Source organism: Anoplopoma fimbria, chromosome 5 (genome assembly GCF_027596085.1).
Source record: "Anoplopoma fimbria isolate UVic2021 breed Golden Eagle Sablefish chromosome 5, Afim_UVic_2022, whole genome shotgun sequence".
Lineage (NCBI taxonomy): Eukaryota > Metazoa > Chordata > Actinopteri > Perciformes > Anoplopomatidae > Anoplopoma > Anoplopoma fimbria.
In genome coordinates this window covers 10,223,645-10,240,581 of record NC_072453.1, presented here as the reverse complement: position 1 = coordinate 10,240,581, position 16,937 = coordinate 10,223,645, and the positions used below count along the sequence as shown (strand labels likewise).

Below are 16,937 nucleotides of genomic sequence, written 5' to 3'. Positions count from 1 at the left end.
GACCGGTCTCGGTAATGTGCTTCGCTACGAGTTCCCCCAAAGCGTTTTAAACGGCACGCACCGGCCCGGGCCCGCCCACATGGCTGCGCGCGCCCCTCCTCTCGCCATGGGCCGGGGGCGGCGCGCGCACCGAGCAGACCGGGTTTCTGAGCCGTTTCATGCGTGTGTGTGGCCGGTGCGTCCTGAACGCAACATGCAAACCACGCAGAGCAATTTGACTGTAATTGAGCGACGCCACTTCATCCTCAATCAGAGGGTTTAATAGAAATAAGAGGAGGAAGGAAAAAAATAGATTTAAACAAAAGTAAATACCAGAAAATGATACATTTAGGCTTTTTCATGTAGAGCTTAAATCTGGTTCATGGCACTACTTCTTCATAGATTTATATCAAACACACAGTTTACAGATTCAGTTTTTTAAGCTCTGCATAAAAGTTTGAATTCTTACAATAAGGAAACAGATATGCTGTAACTTTGAACATTAGAGACAAAACAAAACAAAAAAGTTTTCTTTCTGCAGACGAATTAAAACCCTCCAATCAGTGTGACCGGTGTCCTTGTTACCACCTGCTGCTGACAGTGAACACATCAACCGCCTGTCACTCTCATTATTATTATTCTTATTATTCTTTTTTGTGATATCCCTGGTGTTTATAGATCTCATTTTTTAAATGTGGGCATGGAAAAAGTGTTCTGTTGGAAAGAATGACTCACTCAATAAAGGCCTCCATGCCTGATATGACTGTCTTTCTCCACTGAGCTATCGAGTTGCTTCGGATGTTTAGACTATGCATCTGTTGCCCTATAATTTCAGGTCAGGCCGTGGCCGTGTTTTCTTAAAGCCGTTGTCTAAATCATTCTTCCTGCTCCGCATTAACCCGCAACTACATCTTTGTTACAAAAAAAAAGCTTTTGAGCTGCTAGATTCCTTTTTTGGGGGATTCTGAGGATCTTATTTTTAGTTTTGGTTATTTATAGCAGCACATATATTTAGCCCAAACCACCTGTGTCACTGAACCGTGCACGTTGTGTGTGTGTGTGTGTGTGTGTGTGTGTGTGTGTGTGTGTGTGTGTGTGTGTGTGTGTGTGTGTGTGTGTGTGTGTGTGTTTGCTCTCCATGCCCAATTTCCAGCAGTAAAGAGAGCCATGCATGCAGCAGCAACCAGTGCTGCATGTGGGCCACAAGGTGGAGAGCTGGAGGCTTGAATTAAACACACACACACACACACACACACACACACACACACACACACACACACACACACACACACACACACACACACACACACACACACACACACACACACACACACACACAGCTTTGTGATGTGAGCACGCAGCCGATAGCTGTTGAAGCTGAATTTATGTCACTGCAGCATCTAGAAGATTCAGATGAAATATGTAAACTGTAACCTAACAACCGTAAAGATAAAAAAATATTCTGCATTTCAGCACAAATTAGCTTATTATTGGGCCTTTGAATGCATCATCTGTTGTCCTCAGTTACGATGTTTATCATTGTCTTCTTAAGATATTCCATATAGGAGCTTTGTAGAAGTGTTGACTGGCTGGTATTGGCAGTATACTGCCGTCATTCTCAAATACCGGGTCGTGACCCTCAGCCGCCTCGCAGGAGATTCTATTTGGGTCGGAAAATATATTAGTAGAATTTCTTCCATTGCCTTTTCGCAGGTCACCTTTGAGCCACATGAGCGGGCCTGAATGTTCGTACTGTTCAGATAATAAGTTAGAAGCAGACTTCTAACATTCAATCTAATATGAAAGGCTGGCATTCATTCTGTTTGTTTTGCTGATGAGAAGAAATGAAAACTTTTCGTCCAGAAGCCCGCTGTAGTTTGTCTGGCTAATATTCTATTAAAAGAAATGTATGCAGGGGGACCTTATGATTTATAACCTTATTTTAGATTGCTTGAATGATTCAATCAAAACTATGTTAACCAAAAAATGATGATCAGTAATATGTTTTCCCAACAAAATGTGAAGTGAATTGATTCCAGTAAGTCTAAGTACCATTTTAATAGTTTAAAACATATTTTGATGATTATCAAGATAAAAAATTGTGAATTGCAATCATTTTAGCCAGGATGATGGTGACATGACATTTTGATTTCATACTGTGCCTAAAAAGGCATCATGAGCTGTGGATTGATCCATTTTGGACAGATGATAGAAAGAATACATGTTTTAACTAGATTACACAGCGATGCAAATCAAAGCAGCACGTTCTAAAGAAGCATCTGGTTCATTTTATCCGTCTGGTTATTTGACATCAAAGTAACCTGACGATCCAAGCTTTTGTTCTTCGACGAGAACCATGATCCACCTCAGGACGGACGGAAGTGAAGACGCAAAGCAGACATTTAAACATCACTTTATTAGAATTGTTGACGCTGGTTATGTCTTAAGAGCAATGCTGTTCTAATGTTCTATCAAATCTGGTGATTTCAGGTGATGCTAAATGAACAAAATCAGAAATACATTTGGTCAGTTCATCATAACAGCTCATGTTCTTGTGTTCATCAGATATTCAAGGAAGCAAAATATTATTTGTCATTTGCAAAAGCCTAGTTAATAAACCGGCTTCATCACAAAGAAGTTCACTTATTTTTTGTGTGAGACTTTTCGATGTTCTGTTTTTGAATTGCCTGACCTCCCGGTAATTACTCAACAAATGGGATTCCACCACCACAAACATAAAGAAAACTTTACATTTACACGCTTGCCTATGACTTCAGATTATTTACAAGTGGAACTAGGTGATATGGAAAAAATAAAATAAAGGCAAATAATATAACAGCTAAAACAGTCTGGTAAGTTCAGAAAAATGCATCACTTTACTGTAATGCCGCCTTTAAAACCAGGAAAAGACACATGCCATTTTACGATATCCAAAATCTGAGATGATATCTCGTCTCAGATTGCCCAATCCACAGTGACTTAACTTTAAACTGTCCTGGAGCTTACTGATTGAAGAAACACTTCTTTTCACCCACTTGACTTTCGTTGTTTGCCCTCAAATCCACAATAACCTTTTTCCGAATATTACAATAACCCTCTAAAGACTTCATTCATTCAAATATATCTATATTTTAAATAGCAAGCCTCTGTACATTATAGGTTTTGTATTTTGATGTTGTCATGGTGACACTCCACCAACTAATTTATACGTCAAATACTGACTACCTGTAGGCTTGAAAGGTGGCTGTAACAGTCTGTAGTATCTTTGCCGCTGTCGTCAGCTTAACTCCACGTCAGTCAGAGTGAACTCCAAAAGTGACAAAACATCCACATAAACTTTTCAAACCAACCGTGCACAATAACAACAGCTTAAGTAAGTATCCGTCCCGACCATTTGTCATTCTGAATTCCTGTTGCAGTTGACATTTTGAGTCTTAAGCACATCTCTAAACAAAGTTCTCCTGACAAATGAAAGAGTAGCAGGTGGAAGCTCCAATGGGCTAACAACAAGCTAAATTAAGATGGGGAACGTGGTAAACATTATACCTGCTAAACATCAACATACTAGCATCATCATTGTGAGCATTTTCAAACCTAAAGAAGTCACTGGTGTGACTGCAGACTTTGTCTTGTTAAACTATGAAAGATTATTGTTTGTAAAACCTCTCCCAATGCTTAGAAGTATATATATATATATATATATATATATATATATATATATATATATATATATATATCATCTTAATATGAAGTCTAGGGCAAGCCAGAGGCGTTGCTCTTCTGTCTTTAGAAAGGGAAGGTGGGGCTTTTTTAATGGGAGACATCCAAGTGACCGCTATGATCTGAAAGGCGATGGTCACATGATGGATAGAGGTAGCATATGTGGTTTGTCGGCTACCTTTTGGCTAGTGCTTGCTAGCTGCCTAGCACTACATGTAGCATCATTGGAATTAATGGAAGGCGCCTTCTTTCAAGCCTACAGGGGTTCAGTCTTTGATACTCAAATTTAAGCAAATTTAAGCAGAAGTGTCACTTTCAAAAGATCTGATGCTAAAAAGAAACGAAGCCAGAACCCTTTCTTCATTCTTACAGTAAATGAGATTCAATAGCATCCTCAATACAACAATGTCTTAATGGATGGCGGCCTCAATCATCATGGTTCTGCTTTTATATTTCTATATTTGTTAGGTCATTTGGCAGATTCAACCTGTCTTGATGTTGATTGTCTGCTTGAGACGTTGAAACAATTGGTTCTGGGCAACTATCGTTCACAAGTTCCACAGTTACCGTTGGGGGTTTCAGAAGCATTTCATGATGATTTTGATGGTGTGACCTTGGAGAGGGGCGCGGGGAAGAGCTGGGGGAATGGCGCGGTGAAGACCTGGGTGAATGTCGTTTGGAACCCCTTGGTGAATGTCGTGGCGAATGTCGGGGAGAAGGCCGCCATTGCTTCTTGTGTTCGTACTCCTCAGCACTGACCTCGGGCACCAGCACCTTGGCGGTGTGATTGAACAAGGTGTAATCCACCCTGTAGTGCCTCCGGCTGACCCTGATCATCTCCTGGAACAGCTGACCCCAGAGGATTTCAGCTGGAGTGTACGAGGTGCGCGTCTGATGCAGCATACCGGAGGAGTCGTCCGTGTAGGTAAAAGACACCACTAGCTCAAAGTCTGATTTCCGAAGATCTACCAAGCTCATATTGTACAGAGGGCTGCCGGGTTCGATCCTGTGGAAGACGGTAGTAGGTGTGACCAGGATGATTTCCCTCTGCTGGATGACCAGATCTTCGTATGTCACGTCCATTTTCCCCGTCGTGTGTACCGTGGAACGGACGATCTGAGCGCGAGCAGTCCCTTCCACCAGGTGGTGCCGGCGGAAGTCCCCGACTCTCCAGGAAAGACACAAGTAGCTGTCTCGAAGATTGATGACGGCAGAGTTGCTGAAGCCAACTGTCTGCGCCCTCTTCCTGGCCGAGGCCATTTTGGCGACAACGATTCCGATGACGAACGTGTCGATGAAGCAGCTGATGACATCTTGTATGGTGACGATGATGATGGCAATCATGCAGTTCTCGGACATCCCTCTGTAACCGTAGCCAATGGTTGTTTGGGTCTCGAGCGAGAAGAGGAAAGCGGCTGTGAAGCTGTGCACCTGGTACATGCAGGGTTCACTCGTGATGTTTCTGGTGTCACCGTGAGCGAGGGCGATAACCCAGTAGAGGATGCCGAAGAAAAGCCAGGACAGGATGTAAGACAGGGCGAAGATCAGGAACATCACCCTCCATCTGATCTCCACCAAGGTGGTGAAGATGTCGGTCACGAACAGCAGCCACTCCTCGGGAACATGGCGAAACACCACGTTACAGCTGCCCTCTTTGCGTATGTAGCGGTATTTCTTTGGTTGAGGTACATTCTCGGTCTTCGCGGTGATGTCATCGGTGGGGCTCACTGATGTATATTGTTTTTGCATCTTTCAGAGTCTGGAGGGAAGATAGCAAAGAACATTAGGCAAAATGGACTTCACAATAAAGATGCCTGAATGTCTTTTTTGATACCTCCAGTTGGGGTGCCGGAGTAGGAAATCTTAGGAAAGCTAGGAAAGTTTTACACATTGTGTTTTTAAGTATCCCAAAGAATAACCCCAACGTATAGTTTGATAATAAGACAACGCATGAAGATATACACACTGATTGTTTAGTGAAGAAGGAGACCATATTACGGTTCGTAAACAATGATGACGTAGATAATAAATAAAAACAACTATGTAAAGACAATTTTTAGCTTTGTAAAGCCAGATATGATTTCCAATCTTGGGTCCCAAATTTCTCTGTTGTTGTTGATCATATTGTGGAAGCAATTGCAATTAATGGCATTTACGTTGCAACCCAAATCAATCCCTGATCAGAGTCCTAAATCTGCAACTTTCTAACATCTATCACTTTGGACTGAGAGTAGTTTGTTGTTTTGCCGTCAAACCAACCCAAAACATTGAGAGAAGGTCATTAGAGTGACGCAGGTCATGACTGCAGCAGCAGACAGACGAGACCAAACAGCGACTGAAAGCTGTCTGTGTATATGTGTTTCGGTCGATTGTGGACGTGTACATCTTAATGTGGGTCAGAGATCAAACGTGACACAGAAATCCAGATTTTGTCTTGATAGGTAAACTTCTGCACCAAAGTATTGAGTATTGTAGAAATACACATTTCCTACTCTTTCTTCTTTTATTTTTATAAATGATTTTCCTGTTTAAGCAAAATGAAGCCCAAGATTGCAGATGTGCTTTAGCATGACATATCTGGAAAAAGAAATGTGTTTAAAACAAGCAGTACAACTAATACAGATCTTGATAAATTTGACAATATAAATTCAGTCAACAAAAATCAGTTTAATTACAGAATGTTTTGAAGCTCCAACGTGTACAGAGATTATTCTGAATACTCCCAGAGGGCTTTCCCCGTAGCTCTGATACAGAAAACAGACATTCACCTAAAACCCCGTCATGCCCATTTTCCAACTCTTTCTGTTTTCCCGGACACTATTTATGGAGGAAACAACTAACAGCTGAGTCTTCCGTGTGTCAAAAAACATTGGCTGATCACTGGGAATCTCCAACATCCTGCTCTCCATCCTGTAGCATCTAATATTAATCCATAAATACAAACATATAAATACTTTAAATCATTGGTTTTCTTTCATATTTTGTCTCCCTGTGGGAATGTTTAGGGAATTTACGGTTTTCTTTTTCCTGCCTACTTGTACTGTGTCAATACATTTAATCACAATGGTGCAGTTGCTTGGAGATACAAAACCTATTGCAGGAGTTCTTGTTTGGGTTGCCACTGATGTGCAACTTTGTGCCACTTTATTTCTTTTTTCTTGTACAATAAACCAAGAAAACCTAGAAAACCTACTGTAAGATGTGGCTCATACCTGTAACAGTTTTTAGAAATATCTCCACTCTGGGTTTACTGCAACTCTGCTGATGGACTTTTACAAAATTCCTTTTTGGCAAAGTCCATAATGGAATAAGCCCATTAAAACTAATATATAGAACTTAAAGCATTGGTTGATTAAAACAGCTAAAAGTCTGTAAATACATCAAACACTGCAGGTACAGACAGATGACACACTTTAATTGTGTTTATACAAAAGATCTGTTAAATGACAAGGGGACTGTTTCCGTGCCACAGCAGGATAAGTAACGTTACACTCTCTGTAAACACACAACGGTTTGCTGTTGTCCAAAGCAATGGCCCAGGACCTATTTTTTTTCTGGGTGGAGGTCAGAGAACTGTCAGAGGGCCAGCATAGGAAGAGCCACTGGACCGAACTGGTCTGGGAAAAAAACGAATGTGGAAACTGGAATAGTGTCACGGTGCGATTGCAGGCAGAGGAAGGATCAATCACAGCCAAACCACTGAGAGCATCCTCTACGCCCAAAACAAATGGGGTTTGAATCACCGCTATCTGACTGAGTGAACCGGGCTCCGGTCACAGACTCCACTTTCTCCTGGCTGCAGCGAACGTCCCCGCTGCCAGACTGTGGAGCTCACTCCATGAGGTCATAGAAATAACGTCCTATTGGCTTCCCATAATCCCCTCCTAACTGCCCTGACATGGACGAAGGGAGAAAGAAACGCAGCGTCCTTCTGGAAAACCAGGAGACGGTGAGTGAGTGTAGCATTCAAAGGTTGTTAGTCTGAAGTCGAGCCTCTTTCTGTCAGAAATCAGTTTGTAGAAGATTAAAAAGTGCAAGACATGCAGTTATCTTTTACGTCCTCATTAGCACTAGCATCGTGCGATGTATTCGCTTGTTAATATGTTTTTACGAATAGTTTTATTTTACTTTGTATACTTTCACACAGAACGCGAATATTAAAAAAGCAATGTCATTTTTTGCAGGACAAAGACTATTTCTCTTTGCTTTTTTCACCTTGAATAAAAGCATCAACCAATCAGGTTGATGGGAATGGGACTGGTTACACCTATATTTATAAAACAACATGGAGGCTCCGTCGTCCGAACCAAAATGGCAAACTTTATTGCTCCTTCTAACCTTGACAAAGGCAGCACCTACAACTCTTTCTCTTAGCATGTTTGTATCATTTATTCATCAAATTCCCAGTGTGTAGTTGTGTGATTTGGTCCAGACTGAAATATATCAACAGCTACCGGAGACATTTTTGAAGCAACATTTTGCACACACATCAATGGTCCTCAGAGGATGAATCTTAACAGCTTTTTTTTATCCTCTGACTTTTCCTCTGAGGCGCCACCATCAGGTTGACTTCGGTAGTTTTGAGTGAACGTTGCATCATCGTGTTTCTACAGTAGCGCAGAACGGATAAACCAAACGCTGTCTCTAGACTGAGCCATTTGCTATTTCGCGTCAGCCACTAGAAGTTTCAGTTGGTTGCAATCTGCAACCTCACCCCTAGATGGCTCCAGATCCTACACACTGCAACTTTAATATCTTGATTCACCCTTTAGAGAATTGTCTGGGTCATAGTGTGGGATCAATGTTATGACAGTTTATAACCCTGAGCAGTTCATTTGTTAATTGAGTAAATAATTGGCAGATAATTGGTAATGAAAGGGACCTTTTTAAAAGCAGCCCTCTTTTTTAAATAATGCTAATACATAAAACATGAAGAACGAAATAAAAAATACCTTGAATTAGTAGATCATGGAATTGCTAATTATTTATTTAACTTTACTATAATCCAATTAAATGCAAAATAGAGTAAATATTATATATAATAAGGTTTTTCATCATTCAATTATGGAGCTACTGTTCATACAGTAATTCTGCTGTCATTTTATCTTCCTGCACCTTTGGTGCCTGGACTAAAAGGAAAAAATAAGGACTTTAATAAAGAAAGTGAAATACACTAATAAATAAATAAAGTCTGAGCTCTTCAAGTGTCTAAACACAAGCATAAAAATGAAATTCGGAAACATCTTGTTGCATGTGTCAGCTAATAAACTCAAGACACAATTTAATCCACTATTAATTCTACATTTTTTAACGTGATGTAACTGTTGTCGGAGTGATTTAGAGCATAATGGCATCTGGAGTACCGGGGCCACGAAAAGAGTTTTTAATCAACACTGAATGTTTTTTAAATGGTTCAAGATTGTGAGGAGGAATTTCCACCAATTGCAGTCGACTAAATATACTGTATTCTACTGTAATACGTGGGAATCTTTTCTTTTTAAAGGAAATGATGGGCCAGTCGTCATGCTGAGCATTAAAAGGCTGTGCTAATGAAGTTATTAGTGTTTTTTACAGTACTGTGGTTTTACCCACTGAGCATACACGTGAGCCCTGATGGTTCTGTGTTTGTGTTGACCCACTAGGTTGAGCTGTTTTCCCCACAGTCACTCGGCCCATGTTTGGAGGCTTATGACCTGAAACAAGCAGCTCTGTGTACAAAACAAGCCGTTCACAAAGAACAACCTCTTACAACCACAACACATCCTGACCTTTGGCATAAAGTTTCCACTGCACTTTCCATGAACAAAGCTGCAAGCATTGATATTTCTTGAGGTTTGATTTATTGTTTTTCCACAATAACAAGAGCAACTTTTGTGTTTCTAAAGTTGGACTAAAGGCCCGTCACCCCCTGCTGACCATCGAGGGATGAACTCTGGAAACAACTTAAGCAATTGGCTTGTTTCCTCTCCTGCTCGGGGCACTTACAACTCCATTACATGCTCACTTACTGCAAATGACATTGTGCCACCCATCTGTGGTTCACTGGGACAGAACCGTGTACACGGGTGGCTAGTCTTGGCTCTGCCCCGGAGCTTTCTGCCACCTCTAATGACCTTCAAAAACCTCAACACTGCGACAATATTTCCATCTTAACAAGTCACTTAACCTCTCACTCGCTTGTCAAATGAACCGTTTGCCAGCCGGGTTGAGACGTCTACACTTGTTTCAGGAATATTTCTAGAAACACGTATCAAATCTGTTGACATTGATCTGTACAGGAAGTTCTCCTCGTGCCGTTTAAAGGCCAGAGGGCTGAGCCTTGATGAGACGTTTCTACATGCTCGAGTCAGGATTTGTGTGTGAAGGTTAATGGTTTATCCAATCTTCAAAGTGCCAAGTGGACCGGAGCGCCAAAGTGTTTGGTTTTAGTTTGCTGCACCAGAAATAGTTAAACGTTGCTTTTAAAGAGGAAGAACTTGAAACCAGACACAGGATTTAACCTTTCAGACAGAGATTTCTACTGTGGAGACAGAACAGTCTGCACCTCCGGGGTCTGAAAAGTGAAGTCAATGCTTCCAGTCTTAAAGCTGCATTCTCCTCTGTTTGTATAGAAGTCTATGAGAAAATGACTCTACTTCTTTCTTGATTTATTCCCTCAGTAAACATTGTAAACATGAGTTTATGGTCTCAATCTCTAGTTTCTAGTCTTCTTCAATACAGCATGATGTTCATTTAGTAAATTATGGTCCAATTAGAGTCAATGAGACAGAAAAACATTCACCCCCAAAGCAAGATATGAAAAATATTTGTTGCATTAGTAGTATGTTAATAACTCAAAATATGACGCGACTATAAATGGCAACTATATTTTCAATGTCAGCAAACAAAAGCTGATGCCTGGTTGCCTGGCAACTACTTCTAAAAGATAGTGTGGAGCTCTGCTATTTCGGTGAGTGTGTCCACACCTCCTCATGTCTAGAGGGTTTATGTATTTAAACCTGCGCCACTGAGTTTAAATGAACCGAAACTCTGTGACTACTACTGTATGATTTTTCTTGAGGACCGACGTGCAACGATTGCGTGATTCACTGTTTCAAAGATCAGTAGTCTCATATTTATGAAACAATAAGTCCTGTTGTGTCAGCAGTGATGTCACATCTTCTTTACACAACACCCTTTCGTTTTTAAATCAAACTAAATCAGCCAGTGGTTGTTTTCTATACAGGCAATGTTAACCCTTTTCTCTCGGATGACTCTGAATTTGATCAGATTTCATTGTGTAACATGAATGCAAAAACATTACTTATCACCTTGACCACATCTTGTTCTGTTTTTGAACCATTCAGGCATTGGATTACTGCTCTTAAAGCTGCAGCTCAGATTACCGATTGTTCTGCTGACCACAACCTACACTTTCTCTGAATTGTTTCAGCTCAGCGTGATGCCTTCAAACAACCACCAACTAATACATTTAATGTACACTATGATTTTGGTTTATTATTTATTCAGCAGTATTTTAAGGAATATGCAATTATAATTCAGTGCATTTAAAATAAAATGAGCAGGTTTTTAGTCTCTTCATACTTGAATAAGGCCACAATGTCTCATACAGCTCATATTGCATACACAAATACTAAGATATTTAGATTTAATATCCCTTTTTTGGTCATTCCCAGATTTGACATTGAACTCAACAGTCTGACGTTATGATTTCAGCAAAGTGTAACAAACAATAGATTTTACAGATGGATTCCTACCTTTTTTTTGGTTGTAAGGAATAAATGCTGACCCGGTCGCAGGAGTGTCTGCACCTGAGTGGAACAAGCTCTCCGAGGAGCTGCACGGTAGCACAGCGGTCACCTGCTGGAATGAGCTGGCCCACTTGTCTCTGCAGAAAACTAAAGATTAACACCTCCCTTCAGCATCACATGGTGTCACACAGACAGGTGAGTGTTTGTTGGGCTGAGCAGGTCAGTGTGAATATGCATGAGTGTGTGTGTTGTGGGTGAGAGTGCATAAATGCAGGTGTTTATGGGGCTTTGGTGCATGATGGTACTCGTTTACACCATTAAGTTGTACAGCAGTAATCTATGCAAGTGTCAGCCTGCAAATTTCCCCGCTGCGGGACTAATAAAGGATTATCTTATCTTATCTTAAGTGTTCTTACTCACTCCAAACCAATACCTAAATATAAGCTGCACGCTACTACATTTTATTTTTTATATTTTTTAAGCTTCTTGATTTGAATATCCTGGTTCAAAACTATTGAGTTGATGAGCTAGAATTGTTACTACGATTTTAATGACTCCTGAAATCAATGTGACACCATCAGCCAGATCGTTTTCCTTCAGAAGACTACAATCACATTTTGCCAGTCACACTGGTACACCCTTTTCAAATGCATAACCAAACTACTCTTAATATACTCTTATATCTTAATATTCCTAAGGGCACAGTGATGTGCTGATTCATCTGATTATTTATATACAATCTCAAATAGTTAGTCATTAAGTAAGTCATTAAATTGTCTGTTAGGAATAACCAATTGTTGATCATCACTTCAATCTTTGATTTATGATCTGCTCCCCAATCGATCAAAGCTCCTTTGACATTTCTGCCTCTGACAGTTACTTGTCTTTAGTCGCTTTTTCAAACATTTGTTTGTCTGATGTGACGGTAAAACCAAATATCAAATATGGACAAAGAAGACAGATCAGCTTCAACAGAATCGTGCTGGGCATTTTTCTTTGTCTTACCGTTTCCTGTCCTTCTTTAGACCAAAGCAATCATCATTCAACTGGGCAGAATAATGAACAATGACAATAATTGTTAATCGCAGCTGTCGTGGTAACAGCCTCATGTACCTGTTCACATAATCCCATCGGTTTGTATAAAAGTAGGTTTCAGATAAAAAGAGACTGATTCTTGATATTCTGAGTTTAGGTATCAGTTTCTGAACCTGGAGAGAAAAAGTGTTATTGGTCCTACAAACATGCAGGTCACTGAAAAGTTTTGAAGATAAGAGGTCTTGTTTCTACTTTCTATGTGTAGCAAACAAAATCCTTTGTATTACCTGTGTATGACAACACAAGCTATGTTAAAATAATCGTTTGCATACAAATTTGATCTCCTTTTTACAGGTTCAGCTCGTAACAACAAATTACAAATTGGTGAACATCCTCCCTCCTTTTGTGCCTCTTTTTCAAAGACATGACCAGAAACCCCTTATTCCCAGCCTCAAACTCCTTAGAGAGCTTAACTCACTTAATAACTGCTTTGCAACCGAACTCCGTTCATTGTCCCGAGCAAACAAGCTTACTCATGTTTCAAACATGGACATCTATTGACCATCGGCCCATGATAACACAGGGTGTCTTTCTCACGGACCCACAAACAGATCTGGGACGATGGAAATGGCAGACTGCCGTCAGGTCAACGTGACTTTTCCATCCTGCTGGTGTTGGTGTTTATTGTCTTAATAGTGTGTAGGTGACGGAGCTATACTGAGCAGTATTGTGAAGGTGTTCTCACACTGCAGGTACGAGCATCGTGAGTAGATCAGTAAAAGCCGGAGACTCGTCAATTTCACAAATATAGAAATAGTCTTATGCAGCTTTGTCACTGCAAAGGTGAAAATGTAACGCTTTGATTAGAGGAAGACGTCAGAGTGGGTGTTGCAGTAAGACGCTGCTTTCAGATGTCTTTAAAAACTCTTATTGTTAGGCATAAGAAAAGCAGACAAAAGCCAACAGCCACTGTAGCAACACCATGAGGCTGTAATGAACTTAACACTACAGGAAATGGTGTCACCAGGCGGTGTATGAATGACACCACAATCTGTTACTCATTTGTAGGCAATGTAGTTCATACTGACTGCAATGTGAACGCATCCATAGGAGCACGCTACAACCCCTTATGGTGGACAGATCAAACAAACACAACCAGGAGACCAGTGTTTGAAACTAGTGTCCCAAAGAGTAGTTTTTGAAGTGGCGTTTGTGACGCTACTTTTACTCTGTTTCCGTACATATTTTACGAAGTTTACTTACTTATTTGAAGACAGGGTTGGAGACATTTCATTCTGATCTAAATATTTTAACCTGCTGGTGGCGCTATAGGAAAATGTAATGTGACAAAGTAGGTGAGTCAAAGTAGGATTCCCTGGGGACCATGAATATCTCTTTAACATTTTATGTCAATCCATATGGTTGTTGAGATGTGTCTTGACTTAAGTGATGGACCAATCAAAAATGGCCGAAAACCAGCTAGCATAACTAAACATAGAGAAACAACTCTCAAGATTTTTGCCAATGGTCGGGCTGTAATGTAAAGTCTGACCTGACAGATGTCGGCCAATAAAAAGCAAATAATAATAGTAAAAGGGTATATATATGTACGGTGGCCATTTCAGGACATTTCAGACTCAGCTCATCAGGCTCAGTTCTACACTGTCAGACATAACTCATTTAGCATGTTGGCTGATTGTAATGTAACCTCCATAGTCCATTAGGTTTAAACTCTGGGGACCATAAAAGTCTGAACCAAATTTCATGGCTGTGGTTGTAGAGATCTGGACCAAAATGTCCCACTCAGCATCTCCTCTAGTCACAGTGAGATTGTAACTAAAAAACAGCATTTTGTTCAACCAATTTTTTACCACCAACAAGTTTGAGGGTTTGATGAGATGTTTTGGGTCACTCAGTCCTGAAACTTATCCTCCCATTGTTTTGCTGTCACTGAACTCAATGGTCGCTGGCTCTTTTAAGCAGGAAACCGAAGCAAGTAAGCTATTTGACACCTTTGCAAAATCTGCAGACTAAGAGGGCAAGGCGTATGAAATGACTCAATAGTTTTATTTTTCTAGTTGGAGCCCAGTGGGGGGTCCTCACAGTAAATTCCTCTGGGTGTCTAAGAGCATGTCTGTGAAAGAACGCCAGTTTTTTTACGTTTATGAACCTGCATGCATTTTTTAAAAGTGAACAAATGTGTGTCCGTTTGTGTCTGTGTGCACGCGAGTGTTCATGTTGTGGGTTAACGGGGGTCTCAGCAAAAAAAAAAGTGGACCAATAACAAATCAACTCGTTTCCAGGAAAAAGAAATGATTTGTTCCCAATAAAAATGATCCACAAAAATACATGAGCACAATGCTTTGCGCGGGTTTGATCAAATGTTCCAACACAAAGCCAAGGCACAAAATTAAAGAGGCCAGAAAGATTTCAGGGTGTGAAATGCAGACAACGGCTGTTTTTCTAAGCAAAGAGTCTTACAGAATCTCAAGAAAAAAAAGGAAGACATTTTTAAATAACTGGAGGTCGGTCAGGAGCAGTTGCATCACAGAAAAGGTGAACTGAGGTAGCAATCATTTTCAGTTTGTATTTTAAGTAAATCTTTGTTATAAAGAGAGGTGTCGCTTTCTTAAACAAATGCATGTGCTTAAATTTTGCATGAACAAAGCTTGAGCACAAAACTATGAATCCAGTCTAACCAAAAAAAAAATACTGGTTTGGTGAAATGGTATGGTATGGTATGGTGCAGATCTATTCAATTAAATTCTATGTTTAAATACTATATACATTATATACTAGAGTTTGAATTCCTGTTTAGTTTTGACTAATGTGTTGCTGCATTAAAACATTTTTAGATTTAAGTTGAGGGTGTCCGGTTTATTATTTTAACAGTAAATAACAATTTAAAATGTTTTATCCATGTATTTATTTGGTTCATTTTATTTTAAAAAGTAAGGAAAGCAATGTTTAAGTCAAACCGGAAGTTGTCTTAAACCTAAAATAATTATTCCAAATCTCTTCCACACAGTGATGCATCCATCTTATTATTTAAACACTGGTAACAGATCAGTGCTCGGAATTGGCTGATACCTTAAGCTCAGGTAAATTCAGATTGGTGCATTCCTATAAACACCCGAATGTATGTAAAGTATAAATAAGTGTAATTAAAACTGACAGGGAAAAATGACCCTGGTCATGTAAATAAATCAATCATAGCTGTTGAAAAAAACTAAAATGTACATAATGATTCTGTGTCGTGTTCCCACCTGCCAGTAGCATCACTATTTTTAGACCCACCACCATGTCGGGCCCCTGAGGGTCCCTCTCCCGCATTTGTTTCCTGTGCGTGAGGAATGAGTTTGTGTTTGCATGCGTCCATCTCGTTCCCATCTGCACAGCGTGTGTGTGTATATGTGTGTGTGTGTGTGTATGTTTCCCGCGTTAGGAGGTTTGTGTGGTCGACATGAAATGATTCAGAGGGTATTTTCTTCCTAAAAGGCAGAACAAGCAAACAGCTTTTTAGTAGGAAGCTGGTCGGCTGTTTAGCAGCTGCCGGGGTTCGGTTCACCGCAGTTCAGCTGCCTGTTAATGACTCTGAGCGCAGCGTTGTGCTGGACACCAGGTACACCACGCTGCCTTCATGAGCATCACACAGCACACGGCATGCAGACTAACCTCTATGTGCACAAAGACGGGAAGAAACTGAGAGTTTTATTCAATTATAGACAGCAGAGATATAAAGCTGCGGCGAGGAACTTTGATTTTTGTGTTGACTTTGGCGGTCCCTGTGGACGAAAGCAGAATAGTTTCCGAGCACCAGAGTCCCTTTTAGAAAACCTCTCATTTTACTGCAGGGTCTGACAATCTGCCCCGCTCAGTCCTGGTTCTGGTTCTCCCGTGCCTCCCTTCCCTCCAGCAGGCCCAGCAATAGCTGTCTCTGCTGGATCTGGGTCTGTCCACAGAGGACTGGTCTCTGCTGGATCTGGGTCTGTCCACAGAGGACTGGTCTCTGCTGGATCTGGGTCTGTCCATGGTGGACTAGACTCTGCTGGAGTCTGAGCTGAGAGCTGAGTTTGTGATGAACCTGCATGATTTCATCTGGTTTCTCCAGAATCCGACCCGGTGGCTCCGATGACGAGCTTTAAGAATAACTATATAGAAACAGACAATCTTCTCTCTGATGGTCTTGTTTACTGATGGAGGTCATATAGAGGATCAGGACTAAACGGAGACTGATTCAGGACCAGTTCAAAGTTCCTCACAGTACTTTTGAATAAAGGACTTGAGCAGTTCTTCCACCTCATTCTCTTTGGTTGGTATTATCTGGAGTCAGGTGTATAATTGTCACCCTGCTTGTCTTTGTTCTTTGTGCTTCTTTGGATTTTTCAAAATGCTGTTGTTTAAATCTCAGTGTTCTTACATATGGAAGAACACACACACACAAATCCTTGC

At 40.6% G+C, this 16,937-nt stretch overlaps 1 protein-coding gene across 1 annotated transcript; it reads right to left on the bottom strand.

Moving 5' to 3' along the window:
• Nucleotides 1-3,788: 3,788 nt before the first annotated feature.
• On the bottom strand, nucleotides 3,789-11,552 carry kcnj16a (potassium inwardly rectifying channel subfamily J member 16a). Its single transcript, XM_054599377.1, has 2 exons — nucleotides 11,457-11,552; nucleotides 3,789-5,458 (listed from the first exon to the last, which is right to left on the bottom strand). Exon 2 carries the CDS (start codon nucleotides 5,446-5,448, stop codon nucleotides 4,147-4,149), a length of 1,302 nt encoding a protein of 433 aa, XP_054455352.1. The 5' UTR covers nucleotides 5,449-5,458; nucleotides 11,457-11,552; the 3' UTR covers nucleotides 3,789-4,146.
• Nucleotides 11,553-16,937: the final 5,385 nt, after the last annotated feature.

What these genes read in the sequence shown, in the direction of transcription:
- kcnj16a (XM_054599377.1), bottom strand. Translation starts at nt 5,448, where the DNA reads ATGCAAAAACAATATACATCAGTGAGCCCCACCGATGACATCACCGCG.